Here is a 25,432-nt window from a genome sequence, read left to right as displayed (position 1 = left end):
TACCCAGCTTAGAGCTTCTGTACCTGAGATTTGATTGTTTCAGTCTGATGGTTCACATGATCAAGGAATACCACTGCCTGTCTCCTGGGAAACATGTTGAGAAATAGTTTGGTTGTCTAGTATAGAAACTTCTAAATTTTCCACAGGAGTGAGAGGAGAGTTCAGTTTGAGCATGTGCTCAGTGGAGGTTGTTGTGGGATTTTGGGAGCTGGTGGAAGCTGAGGGAGCATCTAACTGCCACTGGCAAGGGAGAGCTTCCTTTTGCTTAGTGATTCTGAATTGGTTTCCCTGGCAGCCAGGCAGCAATTGTGAATTTAGCTCAGTCATAACATGACATCATGCCTCACTACTCCTAAATGACTGTAAGTAGGCTAAATCTTATCATCTCTGTAGTTCCAAGAGATTATGCTATTCAGCCTATTAAGATTTATATGTGGAGTGTTCCAAGCTGCTTTCTGGCTCAGATTTCTAGGGAGAGCAGGGGCAGGAAGCCTGGTGTCAGTGTGAATAGCTGCTGGGGACTAAGGCAGTCATTTATAGCATGTCAGCTATTCCACCAGCAGCTGTCCAGGGATTTTCTCATCCTGTACCAAATATGAGGTGATTCCCCTCGTGCTGGAGGTGGGACTGTGATGTTCTGGCCCTGGTGGTGCCAGCCTTGGTCTGCTGCAAAGCTTCACCTTAGGGTGCTCCAAGGTCCTAACTCCTGGTTAATATAGAACACTCCCCAATGAGGTCTCAGCTCTATTTCATTGCTATCCTTCTTTATGTGAAGATAAAACTTCTTTCCCAGAACAGGGACAAGAGCTGCAAAAGCACATCCAGCTGGAAAGTTTGAATAGAAAGCAGAGATTTCCTTAAGCTTTGGCTGAATTCTGAGGTGTCTTGGAATGCAGCTGGAGAGGCGGATGCACCAGGCAGCCCCACCTGTCCATTTGTGCCCCCTCAGGTGTGGTTTGCTGTGGAGCTGTGAGAGGGAGCTGTGTGTGGTGCTCACTTGTCACCCAGCCTTCGGAGCAGGCTTAGGACACCCACTCTTCCATGAGCTTCAATGCAGCATTGTGAAAGAATGGAATCATGTAACCTGTTACTACATATGTATATTCTCTTTTTCCCTTCCCTTTCTTTTAGGAGTACGGCCAACAGCCAAAATCTCAGGAAGGGGAGCTGAAAATCAGTGCTGTTTTTTCAGTCAGTGGCAATCCTTTTGGTAAGGAATAGGCAAGACTAATTTCATTTAAATCTGTAAAATGTGTCACCTCTGCAAACAGTCTTGCAGGTCACTCCACATTTTGTTCTCTGTGTCTGATCCCAGTAGGAATGAAGAACTAGTTTGGTTTAGAGAGAATGAAATTGAGATTATAAAATAATTGTGGTTTTGAGGCATAGGAAAATTGAATGTGAAACACATAAGAGAACTGAATGTGTTAAATAGTCTTAAGCTGAAGAAGAACAGATTTAGATTAGGTTTTAGAAAACAATTGTTCCCCGTGAGGGTGGGGAAGCCCTGGCACTGGTTGCCCAGAGAAGTTGGGGCTGTCCCATCCCTGGAAGTTTCCAAGGCCAGGTTGGACACTGGGGCTTGGAGCAACCTGGGATATTGGTGTGTGTCCCTACCTATGGCAGAGGATGTAATGGGATGGTCTTTAAAGTCCCTTCCCACCTAAACCATTCTATGATTCTATGAAAGGGATGCTAAAAGTGCATTCTCCATCTTCAGAGTGGTTATAAAAATCTGCTATGCAGAAAACCAGCACAGGGCATGTATTTGTGGAGAGTTCATCTGCTATTTGATTCTCCTCTAAACCCTGACAACCCAAATAAAGCCATGAGCCTTGTGCTTGCCCCTGCACATCAGTGAGTTCTGTGTAATAGATCTGTAGCACTTACTCTGTGTTTTCTCTGTGTGTTTTTTTTTTTCAGTTCCACAGCTGTCATCAGGTTTCCAGCCTGCTGTGGCATCCTCTGGCATGAGTAAAATGCTACCCTCAGTTCCAAGCACAGCTGTTCGGGTTTCCTGTTCTGGCTGTAAAAAAATCCTGCAGAAGGGGCAAACTGCCTACCAGAGGAAAGGCTCAACCCAGCTCTTCTGCTCCACACTGTGCCTCACTGGATATACCATTCCAGCTTCTCGCCCACCAGCTTCCACCAAGAAAACCTGCTCAAGCTGCTCAAAGTAGGACAATGCTTTCATTTGTTCTACTAATAATTGATATTCAAGCACATAATGAAAGGCTTCAGTTCTGTTCTTGTGCCCCTTTCTGTGTCAGTAGCGCTGCTCCTCTTACTCTTCCCTTCAAAAATTGGTGGCTGATGCTGTTCCTTGTTAATTGGTCTGTTTGCAGTTCCATTTCTTTAATTGGGTTTTACATACACATAGATTTAAAAGCTTCTGTGGGGCAGAATGCATCTTCTCTTTTTTTTGACTTAAATGAGCCAAATATGAAAAACTGTATTACAAAAGGTCCCGCATCTCCCTGCCATTTCAAAATGTCATTGCACTCTCAAAACTACTAACAAGAGTACATTTTCAAAAAGTATTTTATGCATTATTTCTTCTAGACAGAAATAGATTTATGAATCCCTAAAATGAAGTAAAACTTGTGGGAATTAATGTATTTTAGGCAGAATATTTCCTCAGATTCTAAAAAAAAATAACTTTTCTTTTAGCCTCTATTGTGTGATCTTTGATTTCTGTAGGTCTTAGATTTTCAAACCTCATCACTGCTGCTTTCATAACATGTAGAGACATTAAACTTACTGAGAATTGAATTTTTTAGGTAATGGGATTTTCAGCACCCAAATAAATTATTTTCTACCTAGGCCTAGAGTTGAAAGGTGAGGCTTGCCTTTTTTGAGCCTATTTGGACAAAATAATTTAGAAAATACCTAAATTTTCCACAGTCCTGCTGGATACACAGTCACAACTCTTCAGCTCTAAAAACATCTTAATTGTTATAATTTTTTGTTCATTTATATTATATCCAAATTAGCAAAAGGAGACCTCTGTGGATGGCTCTGTAGGATGTCATAGCTGTGCATTCACTCCAGACAAACAATTTCCAGGCCGATCGTGCTACAATCTGTTTATACAGAATTATTCATATGTATTATTTTTAGTTATGAAAATTACTTTGCCAAAGGAATGCTGCTTTGTTCATCATTTCTTCAATAACAAATTTATTACTTCAATTTTTACAAGGGCAACTGAACTTAAACTTCAGACTTCAATTAATTATTCTTTTCACTTGCTGCCTTAGTGTGAAAAGGCCTTGGAACAAAGTTCAGAAGTCTTGGTAATTTGTATTTATTCTGTTGAAAGATGAGTTATCTCGGACAGGATGAGTGAGAAGGAGACATCCTTCCAAGCAAGGAGCTTATATAAGTATTTTCTCCTAGTTTTCTGACTTCAGGGCTTCAAAACTATTCTGTGAAGGACTGTTTCGAAAGAAAGAAGAAATAAGGAGAAAGTTCAGTGTGTTAAATCCAACAACAAATAAACAAAATTCTGTATGGGAAATAAGAAAGTTTAAATACTTATCAGACCATGGTGGACCAAACTAATGGTGATTAGAAATTGTGGCCTTTCATTTTTCCCTTTTTTTCCCTGCTCCCTTATTTGCTAAAAGGAATTATTCAACATATCCTGCTTTCTAAATTTTTTGTTAATAAAGACTGTGCAACACAGTTACTTTCTCCAAGTTCCTTTAGAAAAGATTTAATGTTAGAGCTTGTGCTTTTTTTAGGCCACTCCTAAATCCAGGTACAAAACATTTCACAAAATACCTACTTAAGTATTGTACTTCTCACTTGTTTTCCTAATAGGAAAGCAAAATTGAAGTCAGATACTTAGACAGCAAAAAGTAAAGGTTTAAATTAAATGGCTCCACCCTTTCCTGGAGAATGTTTAGTCTCCAGAATAAGCAAGAACAGCAAGTTGACATGAAACTGACATTAATCCTTTATCTCTGTGTTTGTTTTTCTTTTTCCATAGAGAAATTCTAAATCCAAAGGACGTAATCACTGCCCAGTTTGACAACACAGGCTCCAGTAAGGATTTCTGCAGCCAGTCTTGTCTGTCCACATATGAACTGAAGAGGAAACCCATTGTCACTATCCACACCAACAGCATTTCCAGCAAGTGCAGCATGTGCCAGAAGAATGCAGTGGTAATGGCCATTTCCTCATTTGAATTTCTTTAGCTTAGCACAGCTTGCTGTCCCAGAGATGAACACACGTATTCTTTCTGTCCTTGCTGAACATTCCTTTTCTTCCAGATCAGGCATGAGGTGAATTACCAGAACGTGGTGCACAAGCTCTGCAGCGATGCCTGTTTCTCCCAGTTCCGCTCGGCCAACAACCTGACCATGAACTGCTGTGAATATTGTGGAGGATACTGCTACAGTGGCTCTGGCCAGTGTCATGTCATGCAGATAGAGGGACAGTCCAAAAAGTTCTGCAGTTCTGTATGTGTGACAGCTTACAAGCAGGTACACGTGATGGGACAAGGGGAAATAGATTCCCACCGTCAGAGGGCAAAGTTAAATGGGATATTGGGAAGAAATTCTTCCCCATGAGGGTGGGGAGGCCCTGGCACAGGTTACCCAGAGAAGCTGTGGCTGCCCCTTCCCTGGAAGTGTCCATGGCTGGGTTGGACACTGGGGTTTGGAGCAACCTGGGATAGTGGAGGGTGTCCCTGCCCATGGCAGGGGGTGGAACAGGATGGCCTTTAAGGTCCTTTCCAACCCAAAACATTCTGGGATTCCATGATTCTGTATTTGGACAAAATACTAAAAATAGAATCAATCTTATTTTTTAATTAGATTTTAGGTGTTTTAAGAAACACCCAATTCTACTGGTTGGTTATTTCAGTTACTGTATTGGTCTAAGTTAACTGCTTTTGTAATTTCTAGAATAACAAAATCAATAAGGTTGGAAAAGCCCTTCAATATCATCAAGTTCAACCTTCAACTAAATACCTCAGTGCCCACTAAACCCTATCACAAAGTGTCACAGGTCAGAGTGGGTTTTAAACACTTACAGGGATGACAATTTGCTGCTTAATCTTTGCCCAAACGTGTTGCTCTTTTTTTTTCCTCACCACTGGAGCAGCTACCAGAGAATTCCAATGTGGGAGAAAACATAGTGGGACCCCCCAGCAGCAGCCCCCTGTGACTGTTTTCAGCCTTGAGATGCTCCTTAAAGAGTATTCTTTATTAAATTGTAGCCCTTGAACTATGTGGTGGGGAAAAGTAATAGTTAGTTGATAATTGTGATTTTAACTTTTAAATTTTTCATATTTTTTTTTTATTATTCAAGACCTGATCATTTAAAAGAACCTTAATTTATTATAATAGCTCAATTATTTTTGAATGATTTATTCTAATGCAATTACTTCAGGAAAAATTTCCACTTGATGAAAGAATGGAATTTCGTTTTGTGACTTGACTCTACTGTCCCATTATCCAGACCACTTAGGTCAAGAAAGACATAATGAAGTAAAAAAAAAAAATATGGTAAATGTATTTCATCCAGAAAATTACCTTCAGAATTAGTTGTCCTCTGAAACAAATTGGAAATAAAATTAAATACGCTGGAAACATTTTCATGCTGCTTTTATATCACACATCAAAACCCTATATGTGATAGTTTCCTTGAAAATACAGTATGTTCAAAGCTTATAAGGTTAGGTCAAATATATTTTAAATTGATTTTTAAACAGCATTTAGCTCAATTGTCAGGTACATTCTGATACTTTTTGGAGATTTGTGTGTGTTTTTAAATCCCTAAAAGCTTATCCTCTGTTCTGTCCTGTGAAGTTAGAATAGCTGGTGATAGAACAAAGTGCATTTTTAAGGCTGTCATACTAAAATAATCTGGTTCACTAATTCTCAAAGTTTTTTTCCAAACTTAAAGACTTTAAAAAACCCTTAACCACAGAAAATGTGTCTGAGAGGTTTTTTCCTGTGTTTCTCTCAAAAGAAGTTTGTAGACCACACACTGGAAACTGTGATTACTACTAGGAGATGGATCTCTTTCCCATTTTACTATCAAACATCATCAAGGAACCTTCTTCTCCCTGTTCCTTGTTTCCTTATCTCTTCAGTGGGAATATTTTTAACCTACACAGCAGATGCATTAAAAACATAAACAAAATGTCAGTCCTCAGCAAGATGTTGGAAGTTGTCTGATACAAGGTGCTGATCTGTGCTAATACAACCTGTAGGAGTGTTTGCAGTACTCTGGTTAAAGTGGTACTGGTTAAAGTGGCCTGGGAAGGTGTTCAAACCAGATCTCAAATCAGTGAATCTGCACCATAAATAACACAGCTGTAAAACAAGTGCTGTTTCAAGCACACTGGCACATTTTATAAATATTTTATATATTAGTGACCTTTTCCAGGTTAATCAAAAATGCCAAGTTTCAAATGAACAATCAGTTTCCATGTTTCCACAGAAGTCAGCTAAAATTACACCCTGCACACTGTGTAAATCTCTGAGATCTTCAGCTGAGATGGTGGAGAGCACAAATAACTTGGGGAAGACAGAACTGTTTTGTTCTGTTAACTGTTTGTCAGCATACAGAGTAAAAATGGTCACTTCTTCAGGTAAGCTTATCCTTTTACTTCTGTAGAAACTTAATTTAATGTGTGTCATATCCCGACTTTATTTGTCTTGAAAGTTAAGGCTGTTCTTTTTTAAGTTCTTTTTTGGGAGGGTGGAAGGTGGCTTTTTTCTTTTAAAGGGAAGTGCTGAGATGGGAATGAAAGGGCATTCTATTGTAGATAACTGTGGCAGTGACAGTACAGCTATTTCAGTTTTGGTTTTAGGGAGCTTGAACATGATAGCCAATCTTAAATCTGTATTTTTGCTCTTCTAAGTGCAGCTGGTGGATTTTCCAGCTAGACAAACCTCTTGTGTGGACATGTGTCATACCACTGCTGGGACTCTTCTCCCCCTTGTTCCCTGGGCTGAGCAGCTTTATTATCTCTGCCCAATGTCACATGGAGCTAGGCAAACATTTTCAGCTATTTTTCATGTGGAAATAGAAGAATGCTTACTGACATCCTAGGGATACTGGGAGATTAATTAAATTTCTGGCAAGCAACAGGCACAGCAGCTGCAGTGTCTGCTTCTGAATCTGTGGAAAAGTCGTCTCGGGCTTCTGTCTGTGCCTTGGCTCGTCATTCAGACTCTGTTTTTGTATGCACGGTACAAAATTAGCCGCAATACAACTTCATGTTGCATAAATCACTTTTTCTTCTCTGTTTCACCCTCAGGTGTTCAAGTTCAGTGCAACAGCTGTAAAACCTCAGCAAACCCTCAGTATCACTTGGCTATGTCAGATGGGAGCATACGCAATTTTTGCAGCTACAATTGTGTAGTAGCTTTTCAGGTGTGACATCTAGGATTTCTTCTTAGCTGAATTAACAGAATGCTAAATTGATGGTGGAAATACCCAGGTGCAAAATATAACCCTATAAAGTGAAGCCTGTCTATTTGCTTTCCCACAGAATCTGTTCAACAAACCTGCAGGACTGAACTCCTCAGTGGTGCCCCTGTCTCAGGGCCAGGTCACTGTGAGCATCTCCTCGGGGACAGTGGTCTCAGCCACTGGAACCACCTCAACTGTGTCCCCCAGCTCCACAAGCACCTCGGCTGCAGCAGGGCTCCAAAAGTTGGCTGCCCAGTGCCAGCAGGTCACCTTTACCCGCTCTGTTGTGAAAATCAAGTGTCAGCACTGTAACAGATCGTTTGCCACCAAACCAGAACTGCTTGACTACAAGGTAATAAAGATCAGGGCTTTCAAAGCTCTTTTTTCAGAAACCCGCAGAATTGTAGTTTATGTGCACTGGTCTGTCAGTATGGCTTTGTTGCTTGCAAAGACCTGCTATGGAGGGTTTTGAAACTGATTTTGCTTAACCGATCTCAAATTAATACTGATGCTAGCTCTGTGGTCTTAAAACCAGAAAAAAAAACCTCCCAAAAAAACCCAAACCCAATGGTTGCCTGTCTAAATAAACACATCTATATATGTCTTGGACCCAGGGATGCTCCTTTTAATCCAAGGACAAAGCACATTGGTGAGGGCTTTCTGCAGAAAATTTTGCTTTATTATAAAACTAAATGGGGACACTAATTTGCTGGTGCTCTGTTGCTGATTTCTAAGGGTATAAATACTTTTCTTCATTTCTGTTAACAATTTAAATGTATTATCTGGAATGTGACTCATTCAAATGCTGAAACCAAAACATTCTGGCTGTGTTGCAGGGTAAAATGTTCCAGTTCTGTGGGAAGACCTGCTGTGATGAGTATAAGAAGAAGGGCAATATGACAGCTTTGTGTGAATACTGCAGGTTTGAGAAAATTATCAAGGAGACAGTGAGATTCTCAGGCATAGATAGAACATTCTGTAGTGAAGGTAAGAAAGGGCAAAACCCTGTCTCAGAGAAATCAAGTCACAAGTGTTTTGCCTTAAAACGATCAGTAATATTTAAAGAAATCTAGTATTTTTAAGTTAGGAATCTGTTTTTTAGGTTTAGGAACACAGAACCCTGTTCACACTTTACATTTTAATGATATGTTTCAATTATTACAGGTATCACTAAATACAGGAATTAGGAGTGTTGAGGGATTGTCATATTGGTATTAAAGAATGTTTTTGCTGTTTTCTTTTAGTTTGTAAACTGCTCTATAAACACGACTTGTCTAAGCGCTGGGGAACCCACTGTAAAATGTGCAGTTACTGTTTACAAACTTCCCCCAAACTGGTCCAGAATCATTTTGGGGATAAAAGGGAGGAATTTTGCTCAGAGGAGTGCATGTCTAAATTCACAGTTTTGTTTTACCAGGTAAGCAATATTCTCACATTCTCTAGGTTTTTATACATATTCCCCTCGTTGGTGTTTCCAAGTGTGTTCAATTTCTCCCTCACTCTGTTTTCCTAGATGGCAAAGTGTGATGGTTGTAAGAGACAAGGCAAACTCAACGAGTCCATCAAATGGCAAGGGGAGATGAAGCATTTTTGCAATCTGCTTTGTATTCTGTTGTTTTGTAAACAGCAAGGTGCTTCTGATGCTCCACTCCCAAACAACACAGGTAAAGCAGGCTGGGGATGGTATTGCCTTTTGATGTGTGGGGTAGTGAGATGGATGTTTATCTGCAAACTCACTTCAGTAAACTCTTCAAGGTCTGTCTTCTCCTGGGGAGTTTGGTGCTGTTGAGTGGGCTGTGATTTAGATTGTTTTTACTTGAGACCGTTTCAAACTTCTGTAGGTATAAAATGCAATTGCTTTGCGTACCAAAGAAATTTTAAAGAAGATGAAGCAAAAGCACTTGCTTTCAGTCACTTTCATGAAACAAAGGCCTGTTTCATTGGGGTAAAATGTACAGATGTGTAGTGCAGATGTGTTAAATATCTAGCTTGTTTTCATAACACCTAGAAGATATGGCAGAATGTTAATATTATTTTAACAATCACGTGGTGAAATTAGTAGGCTTAATGGTTTTAAATACAGGCTTCTGTATATACACTTGAACCAGCCACTTCTCTGCAGTCTGTAGGCTTATGAAGAGTTCCCATTTCTGTGTCATTAATTGTTGATTCTTGTGAAGTATTAGTCCCAAGGTTTAACAAGTGCTGTAGCTGTTTCCTTGAGCATGGAATGGGAATGAGGGTAGGAATAAAGCCCACAGGAGCAGGAACTATGAGCTTCTGTAGGGAATGAGACACAAAGCCCCACAAAGACAGGAAAAGAAAGGGAAACAAAAGGCAGGAATATCACTGATCCTAAAGAGGGGCATAATTTCCCACTGAGTGATAGTGGCTGCAAGGGTAAGGGACTCAAAACAAATTAAATATTAACTAGAAGTTTTTAGTGTGCACCAGGCCATGTTCAGCTTGGTGCACATTGTTTCAATTTGGTGCACATCTGCTGCTTACATTGGTGGGAGCTCTTTTCCCTTCTTGCTTGATTTGCTTGTGGAACCAGCTCCTGTTTAAACTGAAATGCTGCGGCTTCACACCTACATCCCCTCTCACACAGCAACCTCTTTCATCTGGAGACAGATCTGAAGGGTGGGTGTTGTTTCAGAAATGCTTTTTTTTCTCAATTATCTTACTGCTTATTCTCATTTTCTTCTGTCCACTGTGTCCAGCAAACCTTTCCATGGCACCAGCCTCCTCCTCAGGCCCTCCTTCTTTAAGAAAGGACTCAACCCCTGTCATAGCAAACGTGGTGTCCCTTGCAAGCACCCCAGCTGCCCAGCCTACTGTTAACTCCAACAATGTTTTACAGGGTAAGGCAGCTGAATACCATGCCTGTACTTTTACATCTCTATTCCTGAACATTTATATTTGCTCAGGGATTTTATTTTTCACTGAGAGCAACGGCCACTTCTTCATTATGCTTCACATCAGTGCAGGTGATTGCATTTGTCCTTCCTTTATCTTGGTATAAATAATGACTTAAATTTATGTACATACATTAGGGAATGAGTTTTAATTGGAATTCTTTTTCTTGACCTTGGCAGAATATGGATTATGGTTCTTGATGATAAGTAGACATGTTATTGTATGTTTTTTTTTCCTTCACAGGTGCAGTCCCTACTGTGACAGCAAAAACAATAGGAGATGTAAGTTTTACAAGAGGCTTTTCTCAGTTTTGCCCAGATTATATCACTAACAAGTAAAATATCCAGGAATTTGGCACCATCATTTTGGAACTAATTTTTGATTGGGATTTAAAATTCATCCAGCTTGCAGATGCTTTTTAACAAATTGTTAGAACTTATATGGTACAAGAGTCTTGTTGTGTCCACTGACATATTGGATGTTTTAAGGCAAAACTTGTCAGATTGTAGCTCTTGAGGTACGTGTGGTTCCCAAGTAATTCTTGTGTGGCTTCTGCACTCGAGGCTGCCTTTTGTGCCCAGAAGTGGGATAGGATGGCAAAAGGACCAGCCTGGGAGGAGAGGACCAGCCTGGCTCCTGGGACTTACATGACCAGGCTCTTGCAGCTTCGTTTTCCTTCCCTACTCCCTGGCAATGTGGTAACAGAGCTGTGGGGAACCACTGTCACCACTTGCCTGGGGATAACTCTGAGAGTTCCTGTTCTTGAGCTCTTTGAGGTATGTGGTGTAACATCTTGCAACTCTCCTAAAATAGAGAGATGCTTTTATGTAGCTTGAGGTTCTGGAAGACTGACAGCTTTGCTTTTAGCTGGAGTGTCACTTATAGATTAGAGTATGAGTTTTCCCTCTATTTTGAAATAGTTCCTGTTATTTGAATGCATGACTGAAAATTGCAGTTAGCAGGACATGGAATTAGTACAAGCATGAATAGTCAGTGTGTACCAGGAAATTATGCTGCTGCTGCCAGCATTGCTGTTCATTTTTTACATTTATTTGTTTTCAGTGGTTTCACATTAGTTTACTTAGTTTTATTGGTGTCTGTATCAGCCAGACTTGTAGTCATCAAAAGTATCTTAACATAATTCTTTTTCATATCTCTACCATCAGTAAAATTCCAAGGTCAAAAGTTTATAGCAGTTATTTGACTACAGAAACCAAATATTCTTGTAGATTTGTTCGCTGCACTGTTAACAAAATTAGCTTTATTAGCAAAATTAGCTTTAAACAACACTGTTGTTGGATCAAAGTAAATTGAGATGGAAACCACAAAGCAGCAAATAAACAAGCTTATTTTGTCGTAGTTTTTTAATGATCATTTTTATCAGCAATTACAGTTTTAAATTGTTCAGCTTCCCCTAGTAGAGAGCAAAATCTAGTCTTATGTTACTCTTCAAACCAATACTGACTCAGCCTTCATTTGTGTTTCCCAAACAGGCAAGTACCCAGACAGATGCCCTAAAGCTCCCATCATCAAAACCACCCAGGCTTCTGAAAAACAAAGCTTTATTGTGTAAGCCAATCACCCAGACTAAGGCCACCTCCTGCAAACCTCACACACAAAACAAAGAATGCCAGACAGGTGGGTGTCTGATCTCCTACCCCTGTTGGAATTGTCTGTACTGCAGTTGAGAGAGTAATACATGATTTATGTTACAGAGAGTATTTTTCAATGTAATATAAAACCTTAATTAGTTTTCAGGTTGTCATGTGATATTTTCCAGTAATTTTTGGTTTGTTCTGTTTTTGGAATAACAGAAGAAGAAGCACCTGCTCAACCCCAGATCATTGTGGTACCTGTTCCTGTACCAGTGTTTGTGCCAGTGCCCCTCCACCTCTACACCCAGTACACACCAGTTCCCCTAGGGATGCCAGTACCTGTAAGTTATCCCGCAGTTCACTACAGAAGGCAGTGGTTTACAGGCTTGTTTTGCATTCAGCTCACCCTGCACTGTGTCACTGGCTGTTGTGTCTGGTCATGCAAGTGGTATTTGGAGTCCTTGAAGCCATTTCCTTCCTTATTACATATTTGATTAAACATTGCCACGCAAAACTTCCAAATTGTAGGGAGGGTACAGAACTGTCCAGTCTGAAGTTATTTTTAACTTCATTTTAGTAGTCCTAAAATATACATAAGGTTAAATGGGAGGGATCTCCCTTCTGTATTTGCTGTTTCCCTTCACCCCTAGTTATGTTATGATATTTTCCACATGTTCCATAGGTACCAGTTCCTGTGCTCATCCCAGCTACCCCAGATAATGCTGATAAGATCACTGAAAATATTCAGGAAAACAAGGAAAAAGTTTCCATTAATCCATTTGAAGCCGATCTCCTTCAGATGGCAGAAATGATTGCGGAAGATGCAGAGAGAGAAAAAACACACTCTCATGGTGGTAGGTGGTGGCTTTAAAAAGTATATGAAATGCAGTGAAGGTCCTCTCACCACAGAAATTTCCCTTTCCCTGATCCTAGATGCTGATTTGACTTGTGGTGACAGCAACAGGTTACTAGAGGTAGAAACCTCCAGATCAGTACATCATGTGTTAGAAGGAGAAGTCAAAATCAAAAAGACAGAGCAGCAGCCTTAAAAGAAAATTTTTCTATCAGGCTTTTTATGGAGGATTCTGGAAGGATGAGGCAGGTCAGGGTTTGTAGGATAGCAACCAAGCCATGTAATGCTGGTCAACAGATAACTCAAATAACAAGCAGGGAGGGATGGAAGCCTTTGGAAAAGCAAACCTACATTAGTTCTACATTTCTGTTTCCCCTGCAATAGCATGACCAAGTTAGAAAGCTGCTAGGAGAACTCCAGTGGAGGAGAAGGTACAGCATGTGTGTTCATGTTATGACCTAATACATAGGGTTTTTGCTGTTCAAAGTATTTTAGATTAGCTGTGCAAGCTGTCAGTCATGTAGATACAGATTTCCTCCTTTTTTTAAAGGATCTCAAACATCCGAGCACGAGCTCTTCCTGGACCCCAAGATATTTGAGAAAGGTCAGTAAGATTTATGTTTTATTATTTTGCAAATGGATTTTGATCCTGCTGCATCTTTTCTTGCAAACTCCTGGTTCTGCCTTTCCTGTAGCACATGGTCCCTGTGATCCCTCTCATTGCAGACCAGGGCAGCACGTACAGCGGAGATCTGGAATCAGAAGCAGTGTCCACTCCACACAGCTGGGAGGAGGAGTTGAATTACTACACCTTACGGTCCAATGCCCTGCCAGAACCTGATCCAGAACTCAAGCAGTTCTCCAAAGGTGATGTGGAACAGGATCTGGAGGCAGATTTCCCATCAGGTCAGTGTCACGTGAAGAAAAACTTGTTTTATAAAAGCACACACAATTTTCTGCATGAGCTTTGTCCCAGCAGCCTGCTTGTGTGTTTTCATGTAGTGCAGTGGATGTTTAAAGCTGCAATAGTTAATCAGCCCTACAAAAAATTCCTTTTTGGAATATTACTTCTGTCTTTAAAGACAGCACTCTGCAGAACCCCTGACAGGAGGAGCAGGAAGTTCTTGCTTCCCTCCTTTGAATTCATCACTTCTGTGTCCCTGGGTATAATCCATGTGAGCAGCAGCTAAGATCACATTTGCCTGAATAAATACACCCACTCTTTTGGGGCCTTTTTTGTCTATTGAGAATTTACTATCTTTATACAACAAGTGCACAGATTACTTAATTAGTCAAATGTCAGGATTATTTGAATATACAGGTGTGATTGTCAGCTGTAAGGTGTTCCATAGTATCTCAGTGACAGTGACATTTCTACCTGGGCTGCTAAATCATGTGATTAAACTCTTCATGGTGTTGATTTGACTTCAGACTCATTTGACCCTCTCAGTAAAGGACCAGCTTTACATTCACGTTCACGGGCAAGACGGAGACACAGGGATGGCTTCCCACAGCCAAAAAGACGGGTAAGGAAGTGCTTCTGGAACGGAAATCCCTTACATTTTGAAATAACAACATTATGTGCCCTAATCTAACCTCTGTGGATGAGGAGCTGATTAAATGATGCTTTGTTTGGATGTCTTTGCTTATCTGTAGGGACGGAAGAAGTCTGTAGTTGCTGTGGAGCCCCGAAATCTGATGCAGGGCTCCTACCCTGGCTGCTCTGTTTCTGGGATGACCCTAAAGTACATGTATGGGGTAAATGCCTGGAAAAACTGGGTCCAATGGAAAAATGCACAGGAGGAACAAGGGGACCTGAAGTTTTCAGGTAAATTTGTCTCTCAGTGGAAACAGAAATACTTAGTTGAAGACCACTTGGCATTCATTGTTCAAATAAAAATTAGGATTAGATATCACTGAGTTTTGCAATACCCGTGAGTGGAGAACAGATTTTATAGAATTCTGTCATGTGTCTTTCCATACATTTAAAAATCATAGCTATTACATTCTTAATTAATCTGCTTCCTTTAAAAAAATGCTCTAATGCATTAGAAATCTCTAGTTTGCCTTCCTTTGCATGCAGTAACTCTTAATTTGTAGCACAGATGCTTTATGCAGCTGCAGAGCTTTTCTGAGCTATTACAGAACCATGAAATTACAGACTTATCAGACCATAATTCTGAGCTGACAGCACCAACTTGGCCACATCCATTTTATCTGTAGCTGACACATTCCCAAAGTATTTGTTGGTCAGCAGAATTGTTTGTTGTAAAAAAATTGTGTTATCCAACATCAAAATCCTAACACCTTATTTCTAGGCTTCACAGCTGGGAAAAAAACATTTCAAAAGTCTGCCCATTCTGTGCTGCAACCTACCTGAAACTTAACTTTATTGCTTCTCATGTCTCTCAGGGGTGATGGATAATAATGACAATTAAATACAATTTTGGTTTTTTTTCCAATAATGATTTTTTTTTTTTTTTTTTTACAAAAGTCCAGCAGAACTGGGATTTGGCAGTGTCCCCTTTTCCCTGGTGTCAGATCTTACATCACTGCACTGAGTTTTGTGGGCAAATTTTCAGAATCAAGCAGAGAATTTAAATTAGGAATAGAATTGAGCCCTTTGGGAATGGTGGGGAGGAGACCAAACCATAATAAATACTTTTGCAATTTAAAAAACTAAGCATGGCAGGACTTAGATAAGAAAGACCCCCAAAGGGAAAAATTCAAGTTAGGATAAGATCTGCTTTTTCATCTCTTGGAATTTTCATTGTCACTCCATGAGAACAGCTGGGGTTTATTTCCCAGAAAAGAAGTATTCACATGAGTTACTATGTTTTCTTCTTGAGGCCAAGGAAGTAAATATTACAGTCATTTCCAGGAAACTGTGCCCACTCCCAGAAAGATTCCCTGCTTATTCCCAAGCAGATGCTTCTGAGATGTGGAGCAGCCAAGCCTGCTAATTTCATTGCAGATCATTTGATCAATCAATTCCTGCTTGTGCTGCTTCCCTTTCCAAACCCACTGCACATCCCATTGAAGTCTTTCTTTAAGAAATGGGATATGCTGCACCCAACTCATGTCCAGAAATACTCTGGGTCTTTCTCTGGCTCTGGTGAGTCTCCCACTCCCGAGTCCAGCTGGAGAGGTAAAACCCATTTATCAGCCCCAGGCAGCCTTGAGCTCATTGCAGCCATTGCTGTCCCACACTTTGGGTTCAGCAGACTCCCAAACATTTACACGTCTGGGCTCTAAATTCCTGCAGCCTCAGTACTTGTAGCATTTATACTGATTGCACATGCAGCTGCCTGGGGTTTTTTTGGCCAAATCATTGAGTTCTCAGACAACAGGCAGAAAGAAGTTCACCATTTAGTCACGCAGGGTAATTCATATATGAGACAGGAATTTAGGAGTTCTGCCTACATGAAATAGTAATGAATGTGGGAAGATTTAATATGCTGAATTAATTTTTCTAATAATTTCCTTGGCCTCAGTTCATCCTGTGAAGCTCAAGGAGGACATTCTCTCATGCACATTTGCTGAGCTGAGTTTTGGTTTGTGCCAGTTTATTCAAGAGGTGCGGAGACCAAACGGAGAAAAATACGACCCTGACAGCATCTTATACTTGTGCCTTGGAATTCAGCAGGTAACTCTGGGAGTTAGGGCACTGCTGAGAACATACAGAACTCTGGTTACTTATGGGACATCCACAGTCCCACAGAGCAGCTTGGGCTTTATAGAGGAGGCAAGAATGTCTCTTTTTTGTGTTTCATTGTTTGTCTTAGTCCCATATATGACCCCTTTTTCTGGACTTTCTTATGGTCACAGTGACCAAGTTCTTCTGTCCTTATAGGAATGTGATGTGGGGGCTGAGTATTTCTACCTAGACACAAATACTTGGATTTGGAATTTTTTTGATAATTTTTCATGTGCAGGAAAGATTTTCTCCTCAGAAATCTTTGTTTTAAGATGGAATGGTTTAGATCTAAAATAATTGCACAGTGCTCTCCTAACATATAACTTCATGTGGAAGAGATTGCTCAGGAAGGATTCTCAGTGACAAGATATATATCTGTTGTGTTGACAGTATTTAGAGAGAAAATACATTGGGAATAACTGCATTGTAATTAGTGAATACTAAGAGTAATGTAGTAAGTTCTTACTAGCCTTGTAACAGTAGCAGTACAAACCTAGAATAATGCTAATTTGTGTTTAAAACTCAATGTTCAGTACATTTCTGTTTCCTTTAGAACAGCCAGCTTGTTTCTATTCTGAAATAGTCATTTTGAGATAAAGAGTCAAACGCTATTTTGATGTAAAACTTATTTAATTAGACATGGAATTATCTTCATTTTTTTTTCTTTGCTATGCTTGGACAAAATGTAGAAAAAGTTAAAATTCAAAGTGCCACTGATAAGTTCTAGGAGCATCAGGGATTTTTGTGTCACGGTTTTGACTTATTTATTGATACAAACTCCTGACTTCTAGAAAACTTTTTTAAACTACTCCTTGACAAGTTTAAGGAGCTTTTCTTCCTTGGTGCTGCAAATTGGGCAATTTCAATGGCCTGTGTCTCTTATCAGGAGGTATTAATATGTAAAGTTCTTTTCAACAGAATAATACTCAATAACTATTCTGGTTTTTATAGGCAGACTCTTTCAAGAATATTAAGAGGAAGATGATTTTGCAGAAAATGGCTCTAGAGCTTGAAATATTAACCACAGTTCTTGCTCCTCTCACACTGGAGTGGTCCCAATCCTTGCAGAAAATTTGATTTGCTGTTTTACTGGAGATTTCACCAAAGTGTTTGGCCCCATAAGACACTGGGACATAAGAAAGGGAAAGAATTTGATGTGCTGTATCTCCTCTACATCATATAATCATAAACTGTTTATGTTCCTGTATTTTTCTCTTGTAGTACCTGTTTGAAAATGGTAGAATAGATAACATTTTCACCGAGCCCTATTCCAGGTTTATGATTGAACTTACAAAACTTTTGAAAATCTGGGAACCTACAATTCTTCCAAATGGTAGGACAATTCTTTTGTTTTATGTAGCTGCATGACAAAACTGTATCATTAATTAATGTTTTCTCAGAGCCAGGAAGAGAATGTGATCTGAGGCTTTCACATTAGTCTCCCCTCTCTACACCATGGATTTTATGTCTGTTTCTGCCAATTATGATTACACTTAAATATATCTTTACCTCTGATCAATCCTTGGAAAGAAAGGATTCCCATTCTGGCACTCAGCACATTAGTTTTTCTCTTCCCTCAAATTTAAGCTCTTTTTTTTAATACAAGTAGCCAGAATTTAATACTGTATTTGAAATCAGGTACTGCAAAGTCTGTGTACAGTTGCACTGATATTTCCTTATTAGTCCTGGAAATACTCCTGGTGAGACTGGAGATCACATTAACAAATCATTGGAATCTTGTCTCAGTTCCCAAATTAAGACTTCCCAAATTCTGCTGATACTTTAAATTGGTTTTCAATCCTGGTTATGTGATTTATAGAGCTGGACACCAGCCCTATGAGCACATAAGGCTGGTGACATCTTTTAGAGTATCAGTGAAATCTGAATAATGTTGGCAACTCACAACTACCTTTTCATTTAGAAAAATGAACTTTTTATTTAATACAGAAATTATCCAATTACCTATAGGTTGCTGCACACAGTGATTTTTTTTTTTACAGCATGTTTCTTCTAAGCCCCTGTATCTCCCTTTCCTAACTGACTTAGGATAATTACAATGGGCTATTTATACACAAAATGGGACATTTTAAACTCATACCTCATGTTGTAGGAATTACACATTGTTGCAGTTGGCTGACTGTGGTTTAATACAGTGAAATTAGAACTTAGTGAGAGTCTGCTGGTGTCTGCAGTTCTTTTTTATCCTTCTCTTCAGGTGTTGGAAGATCATGCTGTTCGACAGCTTGGTTCTCCATTCTTCCTCTTATGTCTGTGCATGCAGTGTTCTGGTATTATTGGATTACAATTGCTAATGATAGGTGTGAATTTGATTTAGTATGTGGTTCATTAATAGAGGTTAGCTGAAAGAGGATTTATGTGCATAAATAACTATTTTCTTTTTTTCTTTGCCTATTCTTTGTAGGTTATATGTTCTCAAGAATTGAAGAGGAACACTTGTGGGAATGTAAGCAGCTGGGTGCATATTCCCCCATCGTTTTGTTGAACACCCTTCTGTTCTTCAACACCAAATACTTCCAACTAAAGAATGTCAGTGAGCACCTGAAACTGTCCTTTGCCCATGTCATGAGGCGCACCCGAACTCTGAAGTATAATACTAAGATGACATATTTACGTTTTTTCCCGCCCTTTCAAAAACAAGAGGTAGAATCAGGTGAGTGCTCACTGATCATTGATGTCTGGGCAGTCACATTTGTGTGCTCTGAATTACAGAATCAGAGAATTCTGTGATTTTATACTGTCTGCTTCTCTTTTAAAAAGGACTGGGGAGAAATATGTTCTGCTGTAAGCAGAGCTAAGCGTACGCTGTTATCCTGAATACATTTGTGCTATTTTTCACTGTTTTAAAAGAAATTCTGAATGAGCCAAGGCACCCAGGAAAAACTTACAAAGGAGGTGTCACAGATTTGGACACAAATTTGTTTAATAGTCTTTCATAACATCCTCAGCTTGCATAAAGCTGATTAATACTGCAAGAGTTAAAGGCCTTTTCTGAAGTCCTTTTCTCAGCACTTAATAATCTTGGGTTTTGCAAGTCCAGACCTTTATTGTGCCTTTTTAATTCCCATATTTGTCCTGGGTCTGTGTGGGGAGCAGACCAGGCAGCCCCAGTGGAGAACCACAATATGGAGCTTGCACTCAGAGGCAGTGACAGTGAGATTTTTTTTCTGTTAATTTTGGCATTTGGAAAAGGAAAGGCTTTGATCCTTTGGGCTTCCTCAGTTCATAGCTCCCTTGCATTACATGAATTCATCTTTAATAGGTAAAATTATATCTTCCATATTTTCCTGCTAGTTCTTGTGGGTTTTCTAGATGAGGTATGGGCTGTGGATCTGGCCTGTAGGATGTGCAATCCTTTGCCCATCCAGCAGATCACACCAGGTGGCCACGGTTGGATGGTGGCATGTGGCAGATCCAGTTCAAGGAATGGGTTTGGGCGACACAGAGTCACCACTGGGTGCTGGGCTGAGACACCAGGGCTTGTTTCTGAAGGTGCTGCTTTTCACTGAACTTTAGTGATGCCATTTTTGTGTATCCAGATAAATTATCAGTAGGCAAAAGGAAACGCAGTGAAGATGAGGAGGTTCCAACAGCAGTGGAAATGGCTGAAAACACAGATAATCCCCTCCGGTGTCCAGTCCGACTTTATGAATTTTACTTATCAAAATGGTAAGTGACAGAACTTGAGTTTGGGTCTGTGTGTAGACTAGAACAGGCATTTGGGCAAAGAGCCCACTCAGACCTTCTGTGCCTGTGCTGTGCTTCTTCTCCCCAGTTCCCAATCCTTCAGTGGGAGCAGAACAGGAATTCCAACTGTAGCAGTGCTACTGAGACCCCCCAAACAGGTTTTGGTGGTTTTTTTTGGTACTGGTGTTGAGTCAAGAACAGAGTTAGAGAGAGAAATATATTCTTTAAATGAATTCTTTGATATAAATGTGTGACATTACTACAGTGCCCATGGCAGTCTCATCTCACTTATTTCCCATACACCATCCTTGTTGTGAGGAGATTATAACTAATACCTGAGAAATATCATGTTCCTTGTGAAAGAGTGTAGCAGAAGTGTGAATTAGGTAAAACTCCTGATAAAATTTGCCCACTGAGATGTGAGATTAACTCGTGTTTAGGAGTTAGAAAGGAGACTACAGCAAGGACAGAGATATAAATCATTTTTCTCTCCTGTTTCTATATAAACTTGTTAGATCCTTGAGCAAGTGGAAGATGATGTTCTTCTCTATTCAAAGAAAATACACATGCAAAATGAAACAGCATCTCATTAGTGTCAGCTGAAACTCAGATAAATCATTCTCAGAAATGTACCTACTGAGCTTACTACAAATATCCCATTACTGAGGCAGAAGCATGTGTGCAGCTGTCCAGACTCTTTCTCTCCCTCTTCTTACCTTTCTTGTCTTCACTGGCACATTACTAGAAGCTTTTAGTTGTTCTTGGACTGGGAAAGCATTTTCATGCTCCCTATCATATTTCATAGCTGAGCCTCTGCTATATGCAGGCAGCAGTACAAATTCCCTTTGCTGTTTTGGTGTGATTATCCCAAAGCCAGGCAGGAGGGATCCTGGCTCTAGAGACTTTAGAGCCCTACCAGAGTCTGGAAGCTGCCTTGGAGTCAGTCAGGCTTTCAAGCAGATGGGCTTAGCATTGCACCATGGTCAGGCAAGCTGGGATTTAGTTTTACTCGCTCTTAAACCACACTTTAGAATCATTTATGTAAAAATTCCCTCTAAGCTCATCAAATTCAGCTGTTCCCCCAGCACTGCCAAGGGCACTACAACCCATGTCCCCAAGTGCCACATCCACATAACTGTTAAATCTCTCCAGGGACAGGGACTCCACCAGTGCCCTGGGCAGCTGTGCCAGGGCTGGACATCCCTTTCAATGAAGAAATTTTCACTAATATCCAGTCTAAGCCTTGAGGCCATTTCCACTTGTCCACATTATTCAGCAGTTCTGGAATCCCACAACCAGTTTCACTCAGACATTGCATGTCAAATGCATTAATCACTCTACTATTAATTGGATGACACTGAAGATCCACTGCTGTAAAGAATTTACTTCGATTTTCTTTGTTTCTTTATAAGTAACTAATGCTGAGTGACCTGGAAACAACTTAAGCATTCCCTATGAGGAAGGGGGAGACAGTATTGCCATCTCAGTGTAGCCTGGATTTTTTTGCTGACTCTCTCTTAAACTCTTGGTGAGACTGTAAACGCAGCCTGATATTCCTAAACCTTATTTCCTTTCCGTTGCCAGTTCTGAAAGCGTGAAGCAGAGGAGTGATGTGTTCTACCTGCAGCCCGAGCGCTCCTGTGTTCCCAACAGCCCCATGTGGTATTCCACATTGCCAATAGACCCAGGAACCTTGGACATCATGTTAACACGGATTCTTATGGTGAGGGAGGTACACGAAGAACTTGCCAAAGTCAAATCAGAGGACTCTGATATTGAGTTATCAGACTAACTGCAGTGGGATATTTTTCTTTGAATACACATCAGAAGCACCAAAATGTGAATATGTCCAGCCTTTGGAAAATGTGTATCAAATAAGCCAAGATGATGTCACCTACAGGCAGATTTTGTACTACATTGGATGTACAAACTGGAACTGGAAGGAAGCAAGCTGTGTAAGCTGCAACTCCCAACGTCCTGTAGCACCGATCAATCCTCAGAACAAATCCAAGTGGAACTCACCTATTGGATTGGTGCATAAATCCTTTATCTGTTTAGGATTTTTAAAAGTTGTGAGATATTTTTAAGAAAAATGCTTGTGTAAAACCTACCCTCACACTGTTGGGCATGGAGAGCTAGATTGTGGCTCAGGTGACTTCCCAGCCTGCTGGCTGGCAGCCCTTGCTGCCAGGGAACACGTGGAGATCCTCGAGCTCTTCCAGAGGATACAAGAGAAAGGGGTGAGGTTTAGACAAACAGACACCTTCCGTTATAAATACACCTACACATACACTTCTGTAATTTTTTTTATTTTATTTTTTTTTTTTTTTAACTGGGATCAAATGTTGGGAAGGCAGGAGCCACTGGCCATCCCAGTGGACAACTCTGGCTGCTGTTAACTGATCACACGAGGCCAGACACCCGCTCCAGGCTCACACCAACTCTCACTCTGTTGGAAGAGGTGCTGTAGGTCAAACTTCCGAGTGACCTTTTGGGGAATGTCCAGGGGGGGATGTCCTGTGCAGAATCCTTTGCCCAGCCCAGTAGCTCTGCAGCCTGTCCATATAACCCAGCAAATACTGTGGTGCACGGAAAGGTTATTTCCCTTAAGGCAGCTTTCCTTTCTCCTCTCTCCCTACTCCTATGGTTTTGATTATTTTGTAAGGCAAATCTAGAGAGGACTTTGTCATTTCAAACAGAAATACACACACACTCTTTCTCTTTCCACCTTTGCAATGCAGGCAGTGTTGTACAAAGGATGCAGTATTACTTCTGAGAACAGAACTGTGGTAGAAAATGACCATGTGTGTTTTTATCCCACCCCACCCAAAGAGATTTAGTCATAGTGTTGGAAATTGAAAGAGATTTTTTTTTTAAGACTTGGCTGTTACTGAGTCTTTTGGAAGAGAAAAGCTCCCATGTGATGTTTAGAGGACAGGACATTATCAGAGACTGTATGTCTGTTTTCTCAAGCTCTAGGTGTGTGTTTCTGATGACCAGTGGTCACAAATTCATTGGAAACCCAAACTATTTTTAAAGAGGAGAATTGTATGGTTTTTATCGAGCTCTGGTCAGTTATCCATCTTCTGTAACAGGGGTCTGATATTTGAGCTTGTCACTAAAATTTCAAGAGATGAAAATCAACAGCCTTGAATAATATTTCAGATTTTTTGTTTTGTTTTGGTTGGTTGGTTGGTTTTTTTTAAATATTTTTTTAGCAGTTACAGAAGTAATTTAACAAAAATAAAATCAGAAAGTAGTCTATTGACGTTGTGTACTCGGTAGTCCTGTCCCTGCCTGTAACAGATTTCACTGATGTATTTTTTAATACAGAAAATTCTGTGAAAAGTAAAACCTGCCCCTGATTCTGTCTGACCAAAGCCCATCTGTGTCTGTCATTTCTGAGCAATGGTTCTGCTTTCTCCATGGCCTGGCATTCCCAGGGGAGATGTTTTGGCCACTCCTCAGCACAGGCATTCTCCTGCCAGCTCAGTTCTTGTTCTATGAACACCAATCTGCCCCTCCCCATTGTTACATTAAATAGTGAAATTGCAGGCAGAGTGGTTTGCATTGGGAAAGTTCAGAGAAAACAAAGTCATTCTGGAAAGATCAGTTTGTAGGGGATTAAGAATGTCTGAGGGGTGTCTGCTGCACACAGGTGTGCCCAGAGCCTCGGTGGCTGTAACACAGGGGCGACTCCAGGAATTCCTGCGTCTCCTGGGCAGCTGCTGGGGGTGCAGCATCCTGTCCTTGCCTGCTCCTCCTTCCCTGACCCCCCTGGGAATGAGCATGGCAGCAGTGAGGACAGGCTGTGGGGAGGGCAGGCTTTCCTTGGGTGGGGATGGTGTGAAAAATAATCCCAAAATTGAGTGTTCCTTAACAAATGTTAACAGAAATATTCCCATAGAATAATATAGGATATTTGTACCTTATGAGAAACACTTTTCTTTCTTTGAACATTCTCACTGTCTCTTGTCTGGGGGCATTTTCTTTGAGGTCAATGTTTTGCAGACAGTTAGAATGAAAGATACTTGCCCTTCAGATTCTCTCAGCAGGGCAAGTGATATCACTTTCACTGGCTGAGAGCAGAGTTGTTAAACATTGTGTGAACTCCCTTGACATGGTGGTTGTGACATAAGAAACATTTCATTGCAATTCCATAGTAATAATTAACACAGTAAGTAGTTGTAGTTTCAATTTCACTCCTGCTTGGAGGCCCTTTGGCAATGGTCTGCTTTTCCCAGGGTTTGCCTGGGCTGTATTTTCCTCTTGAGGGATTTCTTGTCAGCCCAGCTCACGTTCACACTGATACACAAGAAGGATTACCTTAAAGGATTAAAGCATATTTGTAGTTTATACACACAGGCTCCAAGTTCTGAACACAAACTTGTTTGTAATCGACATTTCTGATTGCTAAGCACACAAGATTTATTGAGATATTCTTTTAAACAGAAAAATCATGCTGTGTCCTGCTGAATCCCAGAGTTAACTGGGCTGGAAAAGACCTTTGAGATCACCAAGTCCACCCTGAGGCCCTGACACCAGCTTGTCAACCAAACCATGGCACTGAGTGCCACATCCAATCTTTTCTTAAACTGTAGTTTCTGTGTGGACAGAGAAGCAATAAAGATGGGTGTGAGAAAAACAAAACTTCCTGCCACCAGAGTGGCAGCAGCTCCCAGTGCAGAGGGTGCTCAGTGCAAACCTGCTGGTCCATCCTGGTTTCAGTTCACTAAAGAAGGGAACTTGGGGCATGTTGAAAGCCACAAAACAAGATGCAAAAGGAAGTTTTATTACCTTGGGAATTACTCTGTCAACTACTGCTAAAAAAGCCACCCAGGATTTCTCTGGAATAGTTTCCAACTCCTCGGGGACTTAGAACAGCAGCAAAGTCCTCATCACATGTCCATAGGTGTGCTACTGGTTCAGTGCCAGGGCTCACAGAAGTGACTCAGAGGAATGTGCAATAAAGGCTTTTCTTTTTTTGTAATAATTTCAGTAACTTCCCAGTCCCCTAAGCAGCAGTTTCACTGTTGCCTTAACAACCAAAGAACCCAGAACAAATGCTTGTGCACTGAATGCTTACTGTGCTTGTAACTGTCTGGCATGGCTGGAGTTTTGCTCCCCTCAGCACTACAGGTTCCTCCCCATTCTTCCTTGACCTGTCATCCATTTTAAACATTCCAGAGGCAAAACAAAGACTTGCTGTCTTCATTAAAGAGCTGCTTC

The 25,432-nt window shown here is 40.5% G+C and overlaps 1 protein-coding gene across 7 annotated transcripts in view; it reads left to right on the top strand.

Annotated features, from left to right (window-relative positions):
- Nucleotides 1-23,575, top strand: part of ZMYM4 (zinc finger MYM-type containing 4) — a 39,018-nt gene extending 15,443 nt beyond the window's left edge. For 6 of the 7 annotated variants that reach the window (XM_058856252.1, XM_058856251.1, XM_058856250.1 and 3 more), the window contains 24 exons: nt 1,132-1,210; nt 1,924-2,176; nt 3,995-4,169; nt 4,278-4,490; nt 6,457-6,607; nt 7,280-7,395; nt 7,514-7,786; nt 8,271-8,421; nt 8,679-8,851; nt 8,948-9,098; nt 10,158-10,298; nt 10,597-10,634; nt 11,847-11,991; nt 12,168-12,289; nt 12,631-12,802; nt 13,352-13,405; nt 13,528-13,707; nt 14,233-14,327; nt 14,458-14,629; nt 16,296-16,447; nt 17,720-17,831; nt 18,921-19,169; nt 20,056-20,185; nt 21,788-23,575. In XM_058856252.1, coding sequence (XP_058712235.1) covers nt 1,132-1,210; nt 1,924-2,176; nt 3,995-4,169; nt 4,278-4,490; nt 6,457-6,607; nt 7,280-7,395; nt 7,514-7,786; nt 8,271-8,421; nt 8,679-8,851; nt 8,948-9,098; nt 10,158-10,298; nt 10,597-10,634; nt 11,847-11,991; nt 12,168-12,289; nt 12,631-12,802; nt 13,352-13,405; nt 13,528-13,707; nt 14,233-14,327; nt 14,458-14,629; nt 16,296-16,447; nt 17,720-17,831; nt 18,921-19,169; nt 20,056-20,185; nt 21,788-21,995 — 3,705 coding nt within the window. In that variant the 3' untranslated portion in view covers nt 21,996-23,575. The remainder of the gene's footprint in view (nt 1-1,131; nt 1,211-1,923; nt 2,177-3,994; nt 4,170-4,277; nt 4,491-6,456; nt 6,608-7,279; nt 7,396-7,513; nt 7,787-8,270; nt 8,422-8,678; nt 8,852-8,947; nt 9,099-10,157; nt 10,299-10,596; nt 10,635-11,846; nt 11,992-12,167; nt 12,290-12,630; nt 12,803-13,351; nt 13,406-13,527; nt 13,708-14,232; nt 14,328-14,457; nt 14,630-16,295; nt 16,448-17,719; nt 17,832-18,920; nt 19,170-20,055; nt 20,186-21,787) is intronic. The other variant, XM_058856248.1, reaches the window with a different exon arrangement.
- The last annotated feature ends 1,857 nt before the right edge of the window (nt 23,576-25,432 follow it).

The sequence above is a fragment of the Poecile atricapillus genome, chromosome 24 (genome assembly GCF_030490865.1).
Source record: "Poecile atricapillus isolate bPoeAtr1 chromosome 24, bPoeAtr1.hap1, whole genome shotgun sequence".
In the NCBI taxonomy this organism is placed as follows: Eukaryota; Metazoa; Chordata; class Aves; order Passeriformes; family Paridae; genus Poecile; species Poecile atricapillus.
The sequence above is the reverse complement of the archived record's forward strand: the minus strand, read 5'-3'. Positions and strand labels throughout refer to the sequence as shown.